General features: G+C 42.4%; 1 protein-coding gene across 3 annotated transcripts; it reads left to right on the top strand.

Moving 5' to 3' along the window:
- Positions 1-607: 607 nt before the first annotated feature.
- LOC131458951 (serine/threonine-protein kinase PAK 3) lies at positions 608-24,162 on the top strand. 3 transcript variants are annotated; one of them, XM_058628333.1, is made up of 16 exons: positions 608-802; positions 11,776-11,969; positions 12,057-12,157; positions 13,337-13,490; positions 13,610-13,647; positions 16,096-16,158; positions 17,244-17,399; positions 17,502-17,676; positions 17,814-17,877; positions 18,507-18,555; positions 18,646-18,758; positions 19,218-19,335; positions 19,439-19,538; positions 19,834-20,030; positions 20,105-20,242; positions 21,033-24,162. In XM_058628333.1, the coding sequence occupies exons 2-16, from the start codon at positions 11,798-11,800 to the stop codon at positions 21,120-21,122; spliced, it is 1,728 nt and encodes a 575-aa protein (XP_058484316.1). In that variant the 5' UTR covers positions 608-802; positions 11,776-11,797; the 3' UTR covers positions 21,123-24,162. The 3 variants fall into 3 exon arrangements, with proteins under 3 accessions (XP_058484316.1, XP_058484319.1, XP_058484317.1); XM_058628334.1 differs by lacking the exon at positions 608-802 and adding an exon at positions 972-1,080; XM_058628336.1 differs by lacking the exon at positions 16,096-16,158.
- Positions 24,163-24,204: the final 42 nt, after the last annotated feature.

The raw sequence follows: 24,204 nt of genomic DNA, 5'->3' as shown, positions 1-24,204 counted from the left end.
GGAACAATCATATTTATTAATCTTTTTTTTTTTTCCAAGTCACAAAAACTGTCTGGAAATACATGAAAATAACAGGGAGTGTTCTTTGCTATTAATATTTTAGTGGTGTGCGCGTACATTATACATGCAGGGGAGCCACAGTTTCTTTTCACATATCAATATTATGTTATAAAAGAGATTTATTTAAGCTAATTCTAATGGGAAATGTTCTCCTTTCCAAACCAAATGCACATTTCCTATTCCATGTATAATATCACATCATTGGCACATGTGGTATTAACTTAAATGAGTCACACTTTATCACATGTCAACAAGTTATTTTCAGCACTTTTGTTTGTACGTTTTCTTTCATATTTTCTATACATGTTTTGCACTTGAGGGTCATCATCCTTGAAGTATTAAAATTAATAGCAACATTGACAACTGCCCCATAAGTCTGAATTCTGTCAGGTAATTCTCCCCTCAGCCTTCGCACTCAGCAGCGTTTGGTCTGTCAAACGCAAAACCAACTCTGTCTGGCCGTTAGCTGCCTCCTCCCCCAGACCTGCTGCCTGCATTAATATTCAGCCTCTCAGCCAATGAGCAAAGCAGGGCGGATGACATCATGGACCTGGGAACAGTGAGCAGCCAGTGAAGCATCCAGCCTGCCGAACAAGCTTGCTTTTAGGGTCAGGAACTGGTCTGACTAGAGAATGGCAATCCTGCCTTTAAACTGTCTATAGAAAGTGTTGACGATGACTCGAACACAGCTCCAGGCCCAAAGGCGAAACGCTGAACAAGAGAATGTGAAGACATATTTCAGGTAATTCCCTCTCTGTGTATGCAATATGGATGTGTAGGCAGAGGGAGGAGAATGGAGGAGGAGGAGTAGGAGGGGGGAGGCTGTGTATGTAGGGGTGCTTTGTAGCCTTTTTTCTCTCTCCCCCCCTTCTTCCATTCTGCACTCTCTTCCTTCCAAGAAGGCAGCTGTTTCATCAGCAGTCTGTCCGTGAGGCAGCACTGGAAATGGATGCGTGCATCAGATGGGCTGGACTATGTTTTGTATGACCAAGCAGCTCCCCTCTGCATAACATCATCTCTGTATGTACTCCCTTGTGTCTCACACATAGCATCTTTATTGATGGGGAGGTGTTAGAATCAATGGTGCTGTTAGAACAGGCCCTGTATATGTGTGTGTGTGTGTGTGTGTGTGTGGAGAAATGCAGCAGCTGCAGTGGCAGCAAAAAAAAACACTGGAACACAAATGAAGCAATGCTATTTTAGGTCTTTGGACCCGAGGCTGACTGATGCATCTGAGCTGTGTATGCTATGTTTGGGGCGGGGGGGCGGCGGCGGTTGATGGATGCTTGATATGTTGGTGGATGCTCCTTTGTTATCTCTGCACTGCCTCACTTATGGTCTTCCTAGGGAGGGTTCTCATGAAGGAAATGGCTTTTACTCCCCTGATCACACACACACACACACAGAGAGAGCAGGGACTCTCAGGTGTCTCTGTCTCCCGGCTTCAACATGGATGTGTGTAGCAGTTTCATGGCGGCTGTGGTGACAGGGAGATATACAACATCTGGTCACCTGACTTCATTTGGGATTGGAGTGGGGGTGGGGGCCGGTTCCTGTGAAAGCTGAGCTATTCTGCCTCGGATCCTTTCACAGGCGTCAGTGTTGGTGGAGGAGGATAGAGAGCTGGATGTGTGTCTCTCTCCCCATCACTTGTTTTAGATTGTGCTGTCAGAGCCAGTATACAGGGAGGGAGGAGCACCGTCATCCTCCGGCTTGTGAGGAGCAGGGCCCACGATGAGAGACCTGTTGCCTGGCCTTCATGTGGAGGGATGTTAGGGAGTCATGTCAGTGATCGAGGGAGGACGAGATGATAGTAGAGGGGAATTGGGGGATGGGATACTGAAGGTGCTACTCCCTTCATATCTCTGTTTTATATGCTATGAACGTTATATCAAGTGGCTGAAACATAAACTGCAGGCCACTCCTTTGTCATTTTCAGCGTAAGAATGTCAATTTGATGATCTAAACTGTTGCTTTTCTTAAAAAAACAACAACAACAAACCCCATAGAAGTAGTTTGTGCAGTGCAGCACATTACAGAGCACTGGTCTTGGCAGGAAAGACACCAGACCTACAGTAGTAATCTAACGCAGTGCCACAATCAGACAGCAAGCTGTAGAATCGAAGTGTTTTGGTATATACATCCTGCTGTTTAACCCGTCTATGAAACTGCCATTGGATATTTGGTTCACTGGTTTTGTTTTTACATATATTGTGACTGCAATTGGAGTAATAACTTTTTGAGTCCAGCTTCAGTTCAGTGTTTACTAGATTAAAAACAACAACAAGTGGAGCACAGCCACATGGAATAAAATGCAACCTTTGATGGTTTTGTTTCAACTTGTGATTTCAATTTGAAAACAATTACTTTTGTACATCTCTTGAAGGTCATAGAGACAATGAAGAGCATTGTGTTTCATTTGTGTTCTTACCTTTATAGGTTATAGGTTTATAAGTTAGATGATGTGACAGGACTGGTTTTATTCTACATCGCTGAAAGTAAAAGTACTTTATTGCACCTTTACCATGTGTAGTGTAAACACAACATCTGTGGGCAAAATCCTCGTCTGCCGTGGCTCAGCTTGAGCGTGAGTGTTTTCACAACTGACCCTGATGATGGCAGAGAGGCAAAACTGCATTATACTTTTATTAATCATATGATTTCAGGAGATGACAAGCATTATTAGATAGACCAGCATTACCAGATTGAATAAGAGGAAGAACTAGATTACCAAATCATCACATTGGGTTTAGGAAGTTGCCATGACTTTTTCATCCTCCTTCACTAACTTGCTATTGTTAGTACTCATCTATTTATTATGTTTTTATTAATGCATACAGATCATTAGGAATGCAGGATGCCGATATATCGGGAGTGCTGGGGCCGATTACCGATATACTTTTCTTTGTGCAGAGGTCATTAAGTCTCTTCTATAGTGAAATTAACATAATATTGTTCAAAGATATGTCACAGCAGATGTGGATATACAATATCTTCATTAGAGCAAATAAATAAGCATCAAAACAATAATAGATGTAGGTGGCGCTAGCGTAGAAGTCAAAGAGGTAGCAGCCTTTTCAGCCGATATCTGATAATACATAGAAAGTAGAAAAACACAACACAACTGATTATTAAAAGTGAAATCAGAATTCTCCTACCAATCATCCTCAAACAAATGGGAAAACAATGGCTGCTCAAAAATATGTCCCGGCTCATATTTTTCATTAGCTTTTCTTTCTTACGGCCAAAATTCTAAAATCGTGATACAATTTTCCGTTTTATATTCAAACATGATATCATTTCTATAAAGTCATTCCTTTTTTTCCAGCCTGTCTGCCTGTGCGCCTTGTTGTGTGTTAGTGTGCCGTTCTGGGCTTCCCCACAGTTTCCATTGGCCGGCGTAACCCAACACACGCAGCTTCTCTTACCTCACCTCAGTTAACAAAAGCAGTTGACACAGGACCTCATCTTAGCTCGTAGCCTGCTAACCAGGCAGCCTGAAATATGATAGTAGGACACACACACACACACACATGCACACAAGTAGGCCTCCATCTGTTGAGGACTTATTCCGGGTGAGTTATGCTGCTATTGTTACGTGGAGTTCTCACTGAAGGCTCCATGTTGACAGTTTATAAAAGGTGCCGTGTCTCATGTGGGGTGCTTGCGTGTGTTTAGGGGACACGGCTGTCTAGAGCGGGGAGCCGGGGTATTGTGGTAGGTGTGTCCGAGCTGCAGCCTGTGCGCTGTGGATTAACATGTAGGATTGCAAGCCATCTGGCCATTTTGTCTCAGACAGGGGAGGGAGAGTAAGAGAAAGAGATGGATGGAGAGAGACAGAGAGACACACTCACACACTAACACATTGACACAGCGCCCTCCGTAATCTCCCTACTTGATGTCTGTTGCTTCTTAGAAAAGGGTTATTTGTCTGTGTCCACAGCAAATGTAGATTGTGGCTTTAAAATAGCCACATCATTATTTTGGGAGGAAGTAAGAGGTGTCAAAGCATCCACAGTGAGATGACGGGGAATAGAGAATACTTTCCTTTTCCTGGAAAAATACCAGAAGTATGAAATGTGGTTCAGAGAGTTTAAAGATGTCATGGGATAAAGAGTTTGCAGAGAGTCATCTGGACTTTAAAGATGAACAGGCTGCACGATGTAACATGCTGGAGAGGCTGTGAAGAGGGGAAGAGTCTTCACAGAATAACAAAAACCTGATGACCTCAGATAGGGTTTACAAAGTGATCTAAAAATACTTCTGTGCCTTTGTAAAGCACTTTACATATGTGTATGAATAGTGCTATACAAATAAACTTCACATACGTGTCCACATCTGCTCTCATTTCAACTGGGTGTTTGAAGGCAGCACACTTTGGTTTTGATTAGGATTAAGATTAAGAGCGAGAAACTAGATGTGCTGTGACACGCTGTCCTCAAACATGAAGGATTTGACTTTCTAAATAAATAAACACAAACAGGCGTTACTCTTTTGTGGGCAGTGTATGCCCTCACGCTGTTTTGTCTCTACAATTGGGGAGTTTTAACCCTTTCAACTTGACTCTGAGAAGGTGCACCAGCTGGTGTGGCAGGAGGCAATCTACTCCCCTCTCTGCCTCCGGCTGGCTCTCATACACACATGCCCACCCATGCCACACTAATGCAAGAAAACACCTTGAAAGCTGATGGTTTCCTGTGGCCGTATCAACCACAGGAAACCATCGCTGACGTTTGCCTGTCATGTTGAAAACGGACACATTCTATGGCCTGTTACTTACAGTGTCTCCGTCTCTGCAGGAGTTTCTTGCATCGATTTGGCTCGATTTTCTTTTATATATTATAGTTGCACCACAAACCATCAAATTAGAACATATAATACCAGGCTTGAAAGATTCAGAACTGATGAAGTCTCTTGAACGAGAGGTGAAACGTCATGAAATTTATAAATTCAGTTGCTACTGATTCATTGATAGTGATTACATTTAGACAAGATATTATCACAATTTCTGATTGTGAATAGAAGACTTCAATGAAAATCATCAAATGTCCTTCGAATGAAAGCCGCTCCTTTTGAAAGAAAGATAAATTGTCATAATGTCTCTGACGCATTTAAATTAGCTTTAAAATAATTTATAAACAGCTTTGGTGCACTCAGCAGAATAAGATGTCCATGGTTCTTTTTGATAGATTTATTCCACTGGTAGCCAAGGATGTTCAATAGAGCAATGTATTGTTTTGAATTGAATATTGTTTCTGCTTTTGCTGTTGACGCATGTCACGGTGCAATTACCCACACTGTTTTATACTGAGAAGCTGGTACAACAGTCTGCTGAGAATAAGAGCGCTAATGTGACAGGATTTAAGACGCGAGGGGGGGGGAAACAGTTTGTGTGATATAAGAGAGCACTGGGTCCACTTCTGCTGAATTAAATATTAAATGACACTGAGGGGAAGTTTGGGAACGGATGACGGTGGAATGACAGTCTTGGTGGATTGTAGAGCTGCACATGATTCATAATTACTACCATAAAGACAGACATACCCAGATATTTTTATATATACACACACACATCAGTTTTAATGGGATGAAACGGAAACAATCTTTTTCTTTGCCGTTTTCGAAAAAGTTCCCCCGTAAAGATGCCATTGTTTCAGGAAATACCTCCGTCCACACTGAACCCGCTGAAACGCCAGCACTGCAGTCGCTCTGTAACGTTACACCAAAAAAAACAGAGGAGAAGACGACGTTGTAAACATTCGATATAAAAACACAAACGGAGCCAGGGAGTCTGTTTGTTTTAGTCTCTTTATTTCACCATTCAACACATTTTTCCCCCCCGTGTGTGTTCACCTCAAATGACACCCGTCGATGTTTACAAAAATATAAATGTAAAACGCCCTGTTATCAAACAAGCCGTTCAACAAAAAATGTAGAGAAGTGACGTTTTCACCTTTTTGGTCACAGTCTAAAGACACGTCGTACACGTCGCCCCCTCTCTCCCTTTTTCCCCCTAGTACAGCAGCAGTGGCTGCAGCCTCACAGCAGCAGCAGCTTCCTTCTTCTAAACTTCAGTCAGGAATATTATTTTTTTTCCACTGACAGGGACCATAAAAAAAGGGAGCACCGTGCAGCTCGATTATCTCGGCAAATACGGACCGGATTAGGTCTCGGCGTCGGCAGATACTCAAGTCAAAACAGACAAAACGGCAAGTTGAACATCTGCAGCACTGCAGAATTTCACAATACTGCCATTAAAAAAATATATGGATACGAGGATTGTTATCTTGCATTGTGTGAACAGAGGGACAGTTGCTGCTTTGAATCCTGGAGAGTAATGAGTGCGATCGACTCAAGAGCAATGATGTCAGTTTTGACAGCCTCATTAGTGTTCACAGGGTCAAAGGTCACAGTAGAGTGTTTAAACCAAAACCAGAGATGCGCTGATGTCATCACCAACACTGTGGAAAAAATCATCAACATCTCAACACAAACTGCTGTTTTTATGCAACGTACAGTATAGTAAAAAGCAGAAGTACTACAGGCAGAAATAAAAAGCAGAAATAAAAGTGAATCCAGATGAGTTTGAGGTTAATTTATTATGTTTAAATACACTCAGCTGTAAAATACTCTCAGGTCAGATCTCTAAGGAATCTCAGAGGTCAGTCATTGGTCAGTTAACATGGAACCATGCTCTAGTTGGCATATTGTGAACGGGTATAACCCTTTTCTAGCAAGACGAGTAAAAGATGTTCCTGTTCAGCATTTTCATCTTCGTGGCCCTGAGGCTCGTGTGTCGGCTAAAAATAGACGGTGAAAGAAAAAAGTTTGACGAAGAATTTGTTGTTGAAGAACAAAAACCCATGATTCCACTGCTGTGAGGCAAATTAACAAATAATGAGTTTAAAAAAACAACAACTTAATTCAGAATCTATATAATTACTCGACGACTTTGTTCGTTGTATGAACCAAAGATTGGCAGCTGCATGCAAAGCAGAGTTTTACAGGACCAGCCAGAGGCGCAACCTCCACAACCGACAAAAGCTAATTTTGCTAATTAACAGACATTTCAAACAGGACACTGAAGTGTCTGTCACTTTGAAATCCACTCACTCTCCAGCACAAATGTCCATAGAGAAAACCTGTATTTTTTTAGCTCGTTTAAGTTCGTTTTACTGAGTTAAATCCAAATGAAGGATCAACAACTGCTGTGTGTCTGGATGTAAAACCACAGGTTTTCTCTATGGGCTTTGGTGTGGGCCGAGTGACACACACATCAATTTTGAGTCAGCCCAGCCTGTCTAATGGCAAGATAAAGCACCAAACATATAATTACGATAGTGTACACTTAAGCATGCATCGATTTGATCTGTTTTTCCTCTTGTGCCCTCTGGCAGTTTTCCCTGTGTGTGTGTGTGTGTGTGTGTGCTGCTTTGTGACGCTGACTATGTGTTAGTACCTCAAACAAACTCAACTACCCCTTTAAAAAGGTGCCTGTATGCATCTTGTGTGCTGTTTATGGGTAAGCCCACGAGTGGACTCACAATGTTTCCATTTTTATATCCTAATAACAACAGTTACCAGTGGTTAATGCTCAAAAGACTCTGTTTGAATACTTGCTTAATACTATTATGTAGACTTGAAGGAGGTCACGTCTTTTCCTTGAGGATGCTGCAGTGGAGGGTTTAGCCACATGAGGTTTTGATCTTGTGATCACAAATTGTTTTAACAGAATTGAACATCAAGCTGCTCCTCCTCCTCCTGCTCCTCCTCCTCCTCCTCCCTCTCCCTCCATCTGAAATTAAACGGGGCGGCACCAAATGGGATCTATAGCGTTTTATGTCTTTATTGTGACCTTGGCGGGTGACGTGCGAGCGAGAATTGCTTGTGCGGTGACATTTTGACACGTGTGTCGTCAGCCTTCAGTGCTTTAACATGAAGAGTCTTGCATTTCTGTACATAATGGTTTTCAAGTCAACTCTTGTCTTTCTGCCGTAGCTATTTTTAAAATACGGACAGTAAATCCACGATAAATAAGATAAGAGAGTAAACTGTGGTTTCGGAGAACCACCCTTCCATTCCTCCTTATCCTCTGAATGCCCTCTAGCTGTCCATCCCATCCAAGTAATCAGCATCCTTCAAAGACGCACAGCCAAAGCCCAAGCCAAGTCAAACAGGGAGTGTGTCCAAATCAGGGGCACGAAGAGCCAGACTTATGGAGCCCTCCCCCCCACTGTGGGGGCCATTACTGAGCTGCCATGGGCTCAAGATTAGAGTCTTGCTCCTGCGTTAGCCGCTCAAATTCAGCATTAATGTTTGAAAGAGAGAGAAAGTGCGTGCTCGTCATGGGCAGATTAATATTTTATTGGAGAGAAATGTGAAAACATCCCCAGTAATATCTTGATGTTGTTGTTGCTGTGGTGGCTCTCTGTGGTTTCATTAGAGACGTCAGCGTTCTGTCAGAGCATCACCTCCTACCAAAGCAGGCCACGCTGACTGAAGGTTGGAGCCCGTCATTTTCTCACAAATGAGAATCTCGTGGATCAGAGTTACAGCAGTTTTTTTTTTTCTTCCGATTTGTCACGGGTGACAGAAATGTGTGCCTGCTGTAATATCTGAGCCTCGTGTAAGAGTATCTTCAGTATCAGGCTCAGAGTAGATTTATGATACTTCTATGTGTGTTTCAGGAATAGGAGCCACTTGGTTCAGGGACAGTGCACTCACTCACTCACTCACTCACTGACTGTCAGTCTGGACATTAAATAGGTCAGTGTTGTGTGCGTGAAGAATCAGAAATGATGACAAAGTGCATTTTATAAAATCATTCAATAATGACCATAATTGTATTCCCTGTAATGTTGTGCTATATGAATAACATTGACTTGTGGCTTTCCCCCACTAATTGCCACTGTTGTGTGATACAGAAACCTAATTGATTACATCCCTGTGACTCATGTCAGGTCTTGTGTGCCATGTGCTCGTGTTAGGGAATCCACTTCTGTTGCGTGGCTATTAAAATTGCATGGGGGAAAAAAAAAAACTCAGACTGGCAACAATGTGCTTGCAAGATTACGGTCACAGATTAGCAAAGGCGTCAGTCACAGCTGCATTTTAGCCTCAGCCGAGCGGACGAGGTGGATTTATACACTTACATATAGGCTATATGGAACACATACACATACAAAAATAGCAATAATAATGATTAGCAGTTAAGAGTTTAATAGAGGATTTCCTTCTTTACCTCAGGTGGTGCAGTATTCATACTTACAGCTATAACCTACATTTGGATAACACCTCATACAAGTTCTCTCCATTATCTTTCCAACTTCCATTTTCTTCCCCGCCCTCAGGTGTTGTGATAACTGCCTTGTTAGCGAGTCCTCGTCGCTCAAGCATGTCAACATTGTGACACTCCTCTGTCAACGTTAGAGTAGCGCCGGGGTTTGTGTTGTCACTGCAGACACACCTTAACCCTCCAGTCTGAGAGAACCTGTTTGCTGCAGATGTCTGGACTCTGACCTGGAGCTCATCCAGCAGGCTCACCTCCACCTCCTCCACCTCCTCCACCACCACCGACACCAACATTACATCATGGTAGACCCTGGAAATTAAAAAAAAAAATGTTTTGGCATGTTTAATAGCTCTGTGTAGCTGTGTGGTGGTTATACAAAAGTAGTGTTTGCTTAAGTGCCAAGATGGAGTCATAAACAGTGACTTGTATTTATTATCACTCCGTCTGGAGTAAGTCATCTTTTATTAAATAGATTGGATCAGTATTTAACCCTTTTCTTCCCCCATCCACTTTTTAATCACTATATAACTTACTGTTTACAATGTGCTGTATCTTGACTTGGATAAGAAGATGACACTTCTTAAAGGCTCGCATTTCAAAGGCTGACGTCCTGCAGTAGGGCTGCAATCGCTGTCATTTTTTAAATATTAAATATTGACTTGACCTCCACATCATATTGTACAGACAGAAGAACACGTCTTTGTTTTGCACAGATTTAAACACACAGTAGAATAAATAAGAATTACGTTAAAAAAAAATACCATTTCCTCTAACGCAATCACAATTTCAGTCAAAATAATGATATTATAATAATTGTGATAAGAGTTATACAGACTATAATATTGAGTTCTCCTGCTATGTTGATAAAAATCGGATTATTAACACATTCATTTATATTTACAGTATTAAAGAGAAGAAAACATGTCACGAAAGATACTTTTCAGCTATTTTGGAGATGGAATTTAAATATTTGGACTTCACTGCTTATACTGTAAACAGTAATTATCCAATTTGTAATACAAAAAAGAATCATATAAATGTCTCATACAGGTTATCGGCAGAGGTTCCGTTTTAAACATTATTGTGAAGCGTGTTCCGTAAAATGAACCTTCAAAGCAGCAGATGGGGAGGCACAGTGGCGTTGCGCTGTAACGCTGTTACTGTAGACGTATCTGATTAAATCACGGCGTCCTATCATGTTACATCGCTCCGCTAATCCCATTCTATCGCTCCAAACCAGTTTTTGTAGTCAAAGGCCAGGGTGTAACCAACCAGATTTAGCCTTGTTTTGGTTGTTCTGCAGAAATCTAAAGGCCACTGTGAAGGCACATGTGCAAGTTGTCAGAGGCAGCATTGCGTCGTATAAGAGCTGAGGAAGGCTCTTTGTTTGCTAATGTAGGTCCATGCTGGGATGGCCCGGTTTCTGGGATGCCTGTGCTGCACATCACATGATGGGTTTGGCCTCGGGGTGAGGCACTGAGAAAGTCTGAGATGTTGTTGGTGGGATGATGGGGGAGGTAGAAGATGAGTGTTGAGAGTATGTATTCTTGCCAGTTTCTTTTGAGAATCAGCCGAATAGATTCACTGAGCACTGGACACCACCTCTGTCCTGCACAGCCTCTACTCCAATACCAAAGAAAAACAAATATTTTTGCAATTTTAATTTCAGAAATTCTCTTCTTTTGTAATTTAGTCTGTTGCACAAAGTATGAGTTGGGTTAGCAGAAAGAATTTTCACTGTGGCCCCAAAAAATCACAAATGACGATAGAGCTTCATTACATGATGAGAGCCCTTTATAAACTTAGATTTATATTCTAATGACAGAATGATAACCTAAGATATAAATGACTTACTAACTTTCTTAGATTAAGAGTGTTATAGCCATGTGAATGTGTCATTGCCACATTTTTCTGACTAATGACTATTCTGTGACCACAGTGTCACACTTTTATCAAATAGCAGATTTTAATTGATCCAGAACAAAGCATTACTCCCCACTTTCAGCTTCAGATATAACGATTGGCTGTAATCTCTCCACTGTAAATAATGTTTTCAACTTCAGGTCAGTCAAACAAACTGATTGAAAGACATTATACCGAGCTTTGAGAAACTCGGAGCGATAGTTTAGACTCACTTAGAAAAGCAGTCTAATGAATCAAGGCGAGGTCAAGGCAAAAATCCAGAGTTAAAACACGAGAAAAGAAGGCGAGAGATGAATTTGAGTGTATTTAAACTCCTTTACAGAGGAGCTTAAATACAGAGAGGTGAATTGGCAACAAGCGTGGTTGAATTTTGGCGGGAAAATAGTCCAGAGACACTTTTCCTTATGGTTATAGATGATGCAGTAAAAAAATGAAATCATGCATTGAAATCTGTCAAATCTTCCCCTCCTCCTCCACCTCTCTCCCTTCCTGTCTCACAGGACATTGTGAGTGCCACTAAAGATGTCTGATAGTGTCGATATTGAAGAGAAACCACCAGCCCCCCCCTTGAGAATGAACAGTAGCTCCCGAGACTCTTCATCAGTGAATCACGCCTCTAAACCGCTTCCAATGGCTCCCGAAGAGAAAAACAAGAAGGTCCGCCTGCGCTCCATCTTCCCCGGCGGAGACAAGAGTGAGTGTCCGCCTCCGTGTCACTTTGACGTTTTTACGGCGAGCCGCTCGTAATTCACGCCACGTGTTCTCTCTTCATCTCCTGTAGCAAACAAGAAGAAGGAGAAGGAGCGTCCCGAGATTTCTTTACCTTCAGACTTTGAACACACTATTCATGTCGGCTTTGATGCGGTAACGGGAGAATTCACAGTGAGTATCGCTTTCACCACACACAACACACACACACACACTGTAGGAAATCACAGAGTCAACTAATACTGTACATTGTCCATTTTACAAATTGGGTACATTTAGTTGAATGACTAGTGTCATAGAGTTTGGTGCATGTTTTATTCCTGCATGAACCTGTGTAAACAATACCATGCACAGGATTCCCTCATTTTTTTATTCTCTCCATACAATATTTTGTGAGTCATTCATAAACAATGTCTACTATGTTGAAAATTAAAATCAGCCCCAATGCAAACATAAGCAGCGATGTTCTGTGTGTTTAGCTCCTCCCCTGGACACACTCTGCATTTTAGAGCAGAGAAAGTTGCTGAATTTGATTGAAACCTCATTTTTAAACACCTTGCATCAACTTTTGTAATCGCTCCAGTTTGCCAGGGTGGTGAGTAACACATTTTCCTGTGGTGACAGTCGGAACAGATGCTTTTTCTTTCTTTTTTTTATCACCTTAAACACATTCTAAGTGCGTTAAAAGTCTGCTTTTATAGTGATGATTCATTGTATTGTATTGTGTTATACACACTACACACCAGACTGCTGCAGAGTTGGTGCATTCAATCAGTATATTATATCACATCCATATACGATCACACTTTTAAATGTGTTGACCGACTGAAATTGACAGAAAAAGTGTCTTTTGACACAATTGTCTTGTGTCCGGATACAAGAAAATCCCCAAATCCATCCACTATCGAAATAAACAGGCAACAGGAGACGACTGAAACCTTTTACTGGAGCGTCATTTAAAAACAATGAGGGAGTTATGTCAAGCAATAATTGTCAAATGTTTTTTTTAATGCTAGTTTCCCTTCAGGTAGTTATCAATGATGTTACCGTGTTGTGAACTAGGACGGGACGGCGAGAGCTAGAGGCCTCGTCGTTCTTCCTCTTTCAAACTTAGACTAAAGGATGTGTATTATTATCGATTTGACTTCCAAATGTACAACACTGAGGCCGTGGTGTGGAGAACAAGCAGTTCCCTGTTCATTCAATGGCCAGATCACCCTGATTACGCTGGTTTTGTAGATTTCCATGTGGATGCTTTACATTACTGCTGATTTCCTCCTCAGACACAAACACAACTTGACCAATGTCGCTTAAATCTCAAGTTTCACTTCCGATCGTGGTGTGTTTGTGCAGGGCATCCCAGAGCAGTGGGCGCGGCTCCTCCAGACCTCCAACATCACTAAGCTGGAGCAGAAGAAGAACCCGCAGGCTGTGCTGGACGTCCTCAAGTTCTACGACTCCAAAGAGACCGTCAACAACCAGAAATACATGAGCTTCACCTCCGGAGGTGAGCAGCATCAAAATCCAAAAAGAGGCAAAAACAGTCCATTTAATGTATGTTAATGTATAATAAAAGAAGATGTTCAGTTCGCTGTCACTGCAGGAATGTTTTCTTTCTCGTTACAGACAAGTCGGCGCACGGATACATCGCAGCAAACACTCTGGTGAGTTCTTAACTGTTAGTTAAGCTTTAATAATACATTTCATTACTTCTGAGAGTATTTGTTAATAAAAAAAACGACATAAAATGTTACTTTGTTCAAATATATGCTGGTTAATGGCCTCTAGTGACTACTTAATGCTCACTTAGAAAAGAACTCTATTGTTCATAGTTAAACGTGCAGCTCCTCACTGGCAGTGGCTCCTCGGTTTTGTTTTTTTTGGGGGTTTTTTTTTACGAGGTATTTTATTGCTGCACTGCATTTGTGGATCATCTCCAGAGTGTCTGGTTGTTACAGTAAAAAGTGAACAATTACAAATCAATCCAGACCCTGGTTCTTAGCTGTGCAATAACTCACTCTCTCAACTCCCAAGTATGATATAGAGGGACTTTTATTTCTCATGATTTATGTAACCGTGTAATAAATGAACAGGTAAGTTACAGCATTATGTGGCTTTATTTCACTCTCTTCCTCCTCTGACTGCAACACAGTCAATCTTCCTCACTTTACTCTCTCCATCTCTGTCTGGGAATCTCTGGTTCTTGACTATGTTCCTGTCCTGCTTCACTGGGGAGCTCTGCTTGCATCTAGAGGGACTCCCACTGTGCTGACCTCATTTCTGGCTCTGACCAGAGTAATGTGTCTCTTTGACTGCCGTGTGGCCTGTAGAATATGAAATCCTAGTCTGTTCAGCCCAAGGCAAACTACGCTTTGTGCAGGGCTTCTGCATGAGAGAGCTCTTTTCACCAGTGAAGGTCAGGTAGATGTGGCATTCAGCATCTCAGCCCTGGACTGTCACAGTGGACCGCGGCTGCAGGAGTGACTCAGCTGTTGGCTTCGGTGCCACAAATTGGGCCACGCTGTCTGAGACGAGCAGCAATGCGGGAGACGTGCCAACAGTTAAAGTGAGCAAGTTTTCTGAGAGAAACATTCATTCCATTCTGAGCAACTTCCTGCTCTTTGTCAGATTTATTTTTTAGGTATATGGGATAGTATGTAAGAATTGGTGACGTTCACTGGTGAGACTGGTGTTTAACCTGGGGAAGACACCGAATGAGTGCGTTCCATTTTTGCCAGAAAAAGCGTTACCTTCAGAATAAAAGCCCCAGTTTTTGTAATTGTTATTTTGGGACCATAACTGTAATTGAAACACAAGTTTCGATTAGTGTACTGTATGTTCTGGCTGGTTTGTTCCTTCAGGCAGCTTCCATAAAGCAAGGCCCTCGCTACGGAAGAGGATTAGGGCCAAAAAGAGAGAGATTAAATTATTTATTATGACTTTAATCTCAGAAAACTGACTTTTTCCCTCATTTTCACCTGCTACAATCTACTTTTATTTGACTGTTATCTTTTTAATCAAGGATTAAGAAAGAATATTGCGCATAATGCACTGGCTTGATGGTAAAGAAACATCCGTACTAGTCGTTTTGTGAGATATCTGGTTTTTCATTCCCTTCTCTGAGCAACCGTTCAGCAGTAGATTCATTTTTTTTTTTTTAATCTCAGCAGACAGTGTTGTAGAATCTATTCTGTTAACTTGGTATTTGTTTTTTTTTCTGTTTTGCTGTGTCATGTTTCCACTGTTTGATATTTCCACACGAGCCCTGCGACCAAATATCTGGATGTTTCACTTCAGTGTGTGTCAGAGCCACATCATTAGTCTGTCAGCTCACAGAGACGGCGCATTCACAACCTGACAGTTTGTTTTTTCCCCCCCCGAGTGTGAGCTTTATCCCACGCTGCACTTCACATTTCATCTCTGGTGTGTTTCTGCTCAACTCCACAATGACGCACAATCCACAATCAGTACTAATTTAGGATTTGTTTTTAGTACGAATGGATAAAAATGTTTGCAGGTAAGCTCTAAAATCCACAACAACGTTTTGTCATTCACTAAGAAAAGACACAAATATTATAAGATATAATAAAAATGTGATATAATGTAGATGAGTGTTTCCCAATCCTGGTCTTTGTGGACGTTCCTCTGCTGAATCTGGTGTGTTGAAGCCGGGAAACATGCAGGGCAGTGTGTCCTTGGGAAACACTCATCTCGATCAACTTCAATAATATAATAGTAATAGTAACGAAAGTCTACAATGATGAAATAGCAATACATACACGTGAAAAAACAGGTGTAATCTTCTAGTTTTGGTGGCCTAATAACTGGGTTGCATTGGAATTCAGAAATAATACATTGGACATTTTAAATCCACTGAATGTTTGTGCAGGGACAGTCCTCACGTAGCTATTGTGTCTCTCTCGTGTCCTTGTCCTCATGCTTTTTGGTGAGGAGGACAGTTTTGGGACTGGGTGTCCATCCCTCAGTAGCAAAAAAACAACAACCCTGCCCTCCAACCCTCCCCCCTTCTCCCCCTGAAGTCCACTTACTCTTATAAACATTGTGTGGGTTTGTTTTGAGTAAATCCTCCCATTTTCAACCTTCACATTCAGAACCGGCTGCTGTCATCTGGGCCTCCTGTCAGCCTTAGAACCTGCAGCGCATTATTTGACAAGGTAACTGCTCCATATTACTTTCCACATGATGTATCTCTACCATTGGCGATCCTAATTTTCTGCGGACTGGCAAATGCAAAAACACAAACTAATATTTGACTTCAGATCACCACTCTCTGTACTGAAAATCCATGGGGGGTATAATTTGTTTTTGATCTCATAAATGTGTTTATAACCTGACAAAAATGGCAGGGCAGGGGCGCATGTCACAGAGGGCTGTGATGACTGTCACAACTGCATGTGTGAGCTCATCTATTCCTTGCTATTGTATTCACATCACCAATAATATCCCTCTAACTCCATCACTGCATGCCTCTGTAGAAAAAGACTGAAAAGAAAGCTTACAGACACACTCATTCCTGCACTGCAGTCTTGGCTCAACCCTCCATGGAGAAGGTCAGAGGCCGTTTGTGTGTGTGTGTGTGTGTGTGTGTGAATGAAGCAGCGAGCCTTCACTCCAGCAACGCCCTTTTCCCTTTAATCACTAGAATGAAGCTGCACTGCATGACAAAAAAATCAAAAAGGAAGATGATCCAAGGCGAGCAGAGCTTTGGATTCAGGGAGGTAAAGGCCGCGCACTAGGCATAATAAATATGTCTGAGGCATATTAATCATGCTTATAAAAAAAAAAAAAGGTATCTTCCATATGAAGAGGACGTCCACACGGCAAAGCTGTGGCATGTTTTCTCCTATATGGCACAGTTAAATCTCATGGCCCACCTGACCCAGCCCCTGAACCAAAAACAAAGAAAAGACACTGGGATAAACAGCAAAGAATGGCAACTCCCCCTTTTAACAGCACTCTCTTTAGTTCTCACGTGACCCATAGTGCTTTCCTCCATCATTAACAGACTGTGTCAGGTGTCCTGTTCCAGCATCATGACATGTTGACTCTGTTTATGATATAGCTGATATACTCTATGAGTTCTTCACCTCAGTCTGCACATGACTGGTTTGGGGTTTTATTGTGGAAACAGTTCCCAACAGCAGAGAAAGTCATCGTTTGTGTTCAAATTTGGGGGAAAAATGAGAGGATCAGTATCACAGCAAAGGCGTCCAGATTGACCAACACCTCTTCTTTCCAGGGTGCCAAAACATCATCGTCAGAGCCCCCCATCGCTCCACCTGTGTCCGAAGAGGAGGACGAGGAAGAGGAGGAAGAAGAGGAGGAGGAGGAAGAGGAGGATGACGATGACGAATTGCCCCCCGTCATTGCACCCCGGCCCGAGCACACCAAATCTGTGAGTACATGCCGAGAGAAATCCTTCGGCTGCAAATCGCGCCGCCGCCGCCGGCCGCCGCCTCTCTCTGCGATTCTGTGACTCTTTTCTCCCCACATTCAGATCTACACTCGCTCCGTCGTGGACCCACCAAAGCCTCCCTCCCCTGTGAAAGAAGTGGTGACGCCACCCGAGTCACAGGTCCAGCCCGAGAACACGTCCAACACGATGTACCGCCACACCGACCGCCAGAGGAAGAAGTCCAAAATGACAGATGAGGAGATCCTGGAGAGACTCAGTAAGCATCTTTCATTTATCCCTTTAAATGTTAAGTTGTAGTTTCACCCGAAATCTCCTCCAATTTTAAGATTCAAATTCTTAAAAGGATTACAAAAATGCAAACTTTAAAGTGTGTCTGTTCTTTCTCTGATTCAGGGAGTATCGTGAGCGTGGGGGATCCCAAAAAGAAGTACACACGCTTTGAGAAAATAGGACAGGGGTAAGTGTGTCAGATTTGAGGAGCAGTCAGTGGAGTGACCACTTCAGATCAGGCAGAAGGAAACCGGGAGAAACGAGGGGAAGTGTATCCTCAAATGGCCGCATCAGCTTTGCCATCTCTCTCTCCAGTATCTAGGTCCTATCTGCTCTGACATGCTCGCTACACTGTCCCTGCATTTGATCAGGAAGTGCATATCTCAAACAGTAGATAGCTGCCTCTGTACTCACCTCTGGGTTATCTGTTAGTGGCAGAAACTGTGCGTCATCATTCAAAGCTTGTGAAAGTGCACAGGTGCTGCTGAGAGCAAGAGAAAAAGAGTTTAGTATCGGGCCGCATTCCATTCCTTTGAACAACATTTGGAAACTATAAATTGGAAACAGCAGTCGGCGCTTTGTTTAGCTCAAGGCTCGACGACTGATATCCTCTTTCGCGCCTCCAGCTGCTTCTTTCGCTTTTTAACAAACACGTCACACCTGCTTTATATCAACCGGTTCATTTTAGAAGTGATTTTATATATATTTATATAGATTTTATATATAATTAACCATAGCGCAAGTTTATTATTTACGCAGAACGATCGAATGACTTGTTTTTTCGGAGCATACAAGTGTGACTGTGTGTTCTCACAGAGCGTCCGGCACTGTGTACACCGCCATCGACATAGCAACTGGCCAAGAGGTAAAACCTTCTCCTTCTGTGTATTTTTTTTTGAACTTATCGCTCACTCTGTTGTTGTGAACTATAACAATCCCTTTCCTGCTTCCTCAGGTGGCCATCAAGCAGATGAACCTGCAGCAGCAGCCCAAGAAAGAGCTGATCATCAATGAGATCTTGGTGATGAGGGAAAACAAGAACTCCAATATAGTAAACTACCTGGACAGGTCGGTTTGGGCTCATTTATATGATTCTTGTTCAAAGGACGTTATAACTCAGCATATCCTTATATTTGAAGAGATGTTATTCTGAACTCCATTTTAGTAATAGTAATAAAATAGTTAGCAGCTGTGTGAATGAACTGTATGATTAAAGGAGGTCAGTGATTGTTGGTGTCAAAGTGACATTGAAGTATGAGCCTCCTCGTCCTTGTCTTCTTCCTCATCTCCTTCTTCTACCTTCTCCCTTTTAATGGTAGTCAGCTTTTGTCTTAAGGGGCATTACTGCCACCTGCTGTTGTCACTATTGAAGTAAGGGGGTTTGAGTACATGGTGTGTTCAATAAGTACCATCTGCATTTATTGTAGTAAATAACGGCATTCTTTTTAGGTTAGGCTCAATCTGTCTGTAATCTGTCCAGCAACAGCTGATGACACAATGCATTTTTTCCCCCTCTCCATTGTGTAGTTACTTGGTGGGAGATGAGCTCTGGGTTGTGATGGAGTATTTGGCTGGCGGCTCGTTGACAGATGTGGTGACGGAGACCTGCATGGACGAGGGCCAGATCGCTGCGGTCTGCAGGGAGGTGAGAAGCCTACTTTAGACCTCGGCAGGAACCGCCCACCAACTCTGCAGCTATTGTTGCTTTGAATAGATTTGAATGTTTCTCTCCTTGGTTTCCTCTTCAGTGTCTTCAAGCTCTGGACTTCCTCCACTCCAACCAGGTGATCCACAGAGATATAAAAAGTGACAACATCCTGTTGGGTATGGATGGATCTGTCAAGCTTAGTAAGTCTGTACTTTATTGACATGAAATCTGAGTTGGTTTTAGTGTTTTTATTATTATTGTCATCATTAAACATACTGGAATTCAAAGACGACACACACGACGTACAAAGCAGAAAATGGGCAATTACATATCTATTACCACATATCCAGACAGTGGTAATGACTTACATCAAGTTCATGGAGATAATCTAACATCCAACACCATCTGCGGTCCACGCATATGTATCATGCCTCCAGTATACTCTTTCTTCCTGGTTCAAACTTGTACTGACACAAGCTGAAACTCCCTCTGCAGCCGACTTCGGCTTCTGTGCCCAGATCACTCCAGAGCAGAACAAGCGCAGCACGATGGTGGGGACGCCTTACTGGATGGCACCGGAGGTGGTGACTCGGAAGGCTTACGGCCCAAAAGTGGATATTTGGTCTCTAGGAATCATGGCGATAGAGATGGTGGAGGGCGAGCCACCCTACCTGAACGAGAATCCACTCAGGGTAAAACACAGGCAGCATGTGACTGTGCTGTGCAGAGATGAAATATTTCTGTTTGACCACATTCTTCTGTCCAGGCTCTGTACCTGATCGCCACCAATGGGACTCCAGAGCTGCAGAACCCGGAGAGACTGTCGTCTGTGTTCAGAGACTTCCTCAACCGCTGCCTGGAGATGGATGTGGACCGCAGAGGCTCTGCCAAGGAGCTGCTCCAGGTAAAACTGAGACACATACACAATCTTGCCAAATCTTATCTTATATTAATCCGAAGATTTACGGACTACTATGAAATGTGAACGCAAAACACACAAAATTCATTAACTTGATGAATTATCATCTCAAATACTCGATTGAAGACATAATATTTACAACAATGTACACGTTGTTTATGCACACCAGTAAAATATCCAAATACCACTGTAGAAAATAGCTCACCTTGAATTCTGGTGTTGCCCTGGCAACATGCATGCATGCAATATCAGCTACACATATTAACTAGTACTGTACCGTGTGAATAATGTGGCGTCAACTGGGTCGTTTTATCATTTAGAACTAAATGTAGGACTGATGTGGGATGACAGAACGATTGATGCAGTCTTCATTCATTCATTCATTCATTGCTTTATACTTCAGGGTCTCACACTCACACCTACGCTCCATCCAAGTTTCCTCATCCCCAAATCTGCATGTTTTTTGGAAACTGGAGAACCCAGAGAAAAGCCACGCACACACTTTTAATTTATTTAAAATCAGTTAAAAGTGTGAAATCTACAAATATAACAAATATTCATTATTTAGTCATATGCAAATGAAATGAATAATGCATTTGAACGGTGTTGCTTCTGCTCCTGCTTAATTGCTACTTAACAATGACAAAGACAGGTTCTCCATCAATATTTGATGTCCCACCTTTTCCATCCTCTGCTCTCTGTGTCGTGCGCGCTGCAAACGTTACAGAGCCGTGGTTAAATGTCAGCCTCTCTCTGGTGTCTCTGTCCTGTGCAGCATTCCTTCCTCAAGCTGGCCAAGCCTCTATCCAGCCTGACGCCTCTGATTGTAGCCGCGAAGGAAGCCATAAAGAACAGCAGTCGCTAGGACGTGCCCTCTGTCCGCACCCAAGGCCCGGAGCCCCGTCTGTGTTGTGTGCGTTCATGGGGCCGGGATCTGGGTGTATGAGGGGCGAGTGACCTGATAGTGATGGCACAGGGAGGGGGTTTGTGTGACTTGCAGTGACAGCACAAGAAGGACTAAAGACCCCCGGGCCTCGTACGTGGGATGGATATCTGGCCTTGCAGCCTCTCGGCCCATGCTGCTGAAAAGACCTTGCCTCTTTGTTTACTTTTCCAACACTCTGTGCGTGTAGAGCAGTCCATCACAAGCCTCTGTGTGTGTGTGTGTGTGTGTGTGTGGGCGCGTGTGTGAGTGCACATGTTTGTGTCAATCGTCTTGTTAAAGGAGGCCGTCGCTCCCTGAATCCAAAAAAAAAGGGTTGGAAAAAAAAACCTCAGGAGCGATGAGGAGACACTGACAAAAGTGAGGACGTCTTGCACCTGCAGTGACCAGCTGATGTGAGAGAGAGAGAGTGACTCCTGACCTCCGACCTTTGCCTGCATGACTATGGCTCTGTGCAGAAACACCGCTGCTCCACTGCAGATTGTTCCATCTCAACCTACGTGTGTGTGTGTGTGTGTGTGTGTGTGTGTGTGTGTGTGTGTGGAGGGGTGCAGCTACACTGGGGAACGTCATGAATAATTTCACAGGACCTCGCTCAGCTTTAAACCTCCCTCAGTAATCTGCTACAGGTCATGTGACCCAGCTCCTTAGAAATAACAGAAGGTCATGAAGGTCACACACGCTTAATAAATCCATGTACAGATCACGATCAGATTTGAAACATGTAATAAAACGGACATTTTGAAGTAGGAATTATTTAAAAAAAAAAAAATGTAAGAATAATAAATGAGATATTTCCATCTAATTACTTCTTGCAGAAGGAAACCCTAACCCTGGTGTGTTTGCGTCAACATTGAATCACCAAAAATACTAACACTTAAACTGTAGTATTCACTGTGTACAAGCCTCACCATTCAAAATGAACTGGGTACACATTTTGTTTGCATCTAAATTAATGTTTTTTTTTTATCAGGCTACATAGTATGACATTGGAGGAAAACACTTAACTGATAAATATTCAGTTTTACTCACAACAGTCACAACATTTCATCATTTCATTTCAGTGGCAAGTTGTGTAAAAATGCGTCTCCAGCATCCTTGTGTCCTTAAGCAAAAAAAAAAAACAACAATTAATGATGGAAAAATCAAAACACACTGTATATTAATGGTCAGGTTAATCAATAATCGGCATTTTTATCCATTATTTGAACAATTCTAATCTAAGCTTTAATATATATATACGAGCAGAAATGTGAACGGGAAAATGTTTCGTCTTAAAATTGTAACTCATAGATTATGTTACTGCTGCTACATGTTTGGCCTGCCTAAGCTTGACCTGTTTTTCCAGGTGAAAGGTCACCAAAAATGTGGTCACTATGTTTTTTAATTCTGTTATCTTGAGGTCACGTTATAATAATAATAATAATAAGAAGAATCAAGATCACATGGCTTGTTTTCTTGTAATAGTGGGATAATAAAATTAAAAGGTTGTTTATGAATAGTTTACAAAAAGGAGAATCGAGGTCAAACACGGAAGAAAAAAAAGCCTCGTTACCATTAATTAGACTTGCTATCACAAGATAACACGCCATTATCTCGTGATGACGAGATTATTATTCTGTGATTGCAAGATAACACAATGAAATATGTTTTTATTGTGAGTCTCTGGGCAGATTGTACCTTGTCCTAACAAGCACTGAGAACAGGATGTAGTATTTCCTCCCACAAACTCATCCCTGTACAGACGTTATCTGTTTGTCAGTCATTTCCAATGTAGCACCCCTCTGTGTGTGTGTGTGTGTGTGTGTGTGTGTGTGTGTGTGTGTGTGTGTGTGTGTTAGGGGGCTACCTCAATCTGCACTAGAAGATGCCTCACCTGTGTCGTCCACCTTAACTGTGAGGTGCGGGGTAGCTGCTTAGTCATGTCGTACCTCCGTTGTGCACCAGATGTACAGAAGATGAAGGAGTGATGTAAGGCGGGAGGATGCGACAGAAAACCATGCATGTAAAACAAACTATACACTGTATCTCATCTCCACATAGGTTAAGATTGTTAGGATGTGTATGTATGTATGTAAATACGATGGGAACCCCGCCCCCTCCCTCCCTCACTCCCTCCCTCCCCCCAGAATTATGTAACTTAAAATGACAATATTCAGGTTGCTCTATGGTATGTATCAATAAATGTTTTGCACCCTGGAAATCAAAAGAAGACAAAAAAAAAACCCGAAACAACAACACACACACGCCGTCTGTGCACTCCTGGATCCAGCTCTCCTGTTCATTGGACGCTCCTTCATCTGGACAGATGCAGCACTCTGTGTGCGGGACCACACAGTCTGTCCCGAGAACCACTGCTGACTGTTAGTACATGTACGTGTGCGTGCGGTAGGTGAGTGCGTGTTCCTGTCAGCGGCCCCGGGGATGTCTCGGCGTCTGCCCCGTGTGCCGCACAGGTCTGAACTATGAGCACAAAGGTGCATTTTGGGACAAGAGACACCGCAAACGTGCCCCTGTTTTCTGTGGTTGCGCCTGTACATTCCTATCTTCTGAATGTGTAAACCTGTACACGTGGTGTGAAAATTCCTCTATTAATGTGTATCAAGAGAATGGAACAAAGACAAAAAATGTTACTTTTTAAATTATTATTATCATTATTATTATTATTATTATTATTACTCTTATTATTGTCTAGCTTTGTAAAACTGCTGATCCATCTGGCATACCTCAGCAGGCCTTTCCCCCATCTTTGAAAAAGGACAAATGGTTGACGGGGGGGGGGGGGAGAAATACGGTTTTGGATAAACTATTTTTAATTGTGGTTGAAGCAATAGACTTTTTGAACTTTGAATTGTGCATGGCTGTGTCTTGAGTGTAAAAAAAAAAAAAAAAAATCAAACTAAATATTGCAGTTTGGGAACTGGACTGAAATAAAAAGAGGAAGAAAACCAGATATGTGACATGAACTTGTAGGCTTTTATAATTATTGTTGCTTTTTTGGTCA

Source organism: Solea solea, chromosome 4 (assembly GCF_958295425.1).
Source record: "Solea solea chromosome 4, fSolSol10.1, whole genome shotgun sequence".
Classification (NCBI taxonomy): Eukaryota; Metazoa; Chordata; class Actinopteri; order Pleuronectiformes; family Soleidae; genus Solea; species Solea solea.
This window is presented reverse-complemented; position numbering and strand designations above follow the sequence as displayed.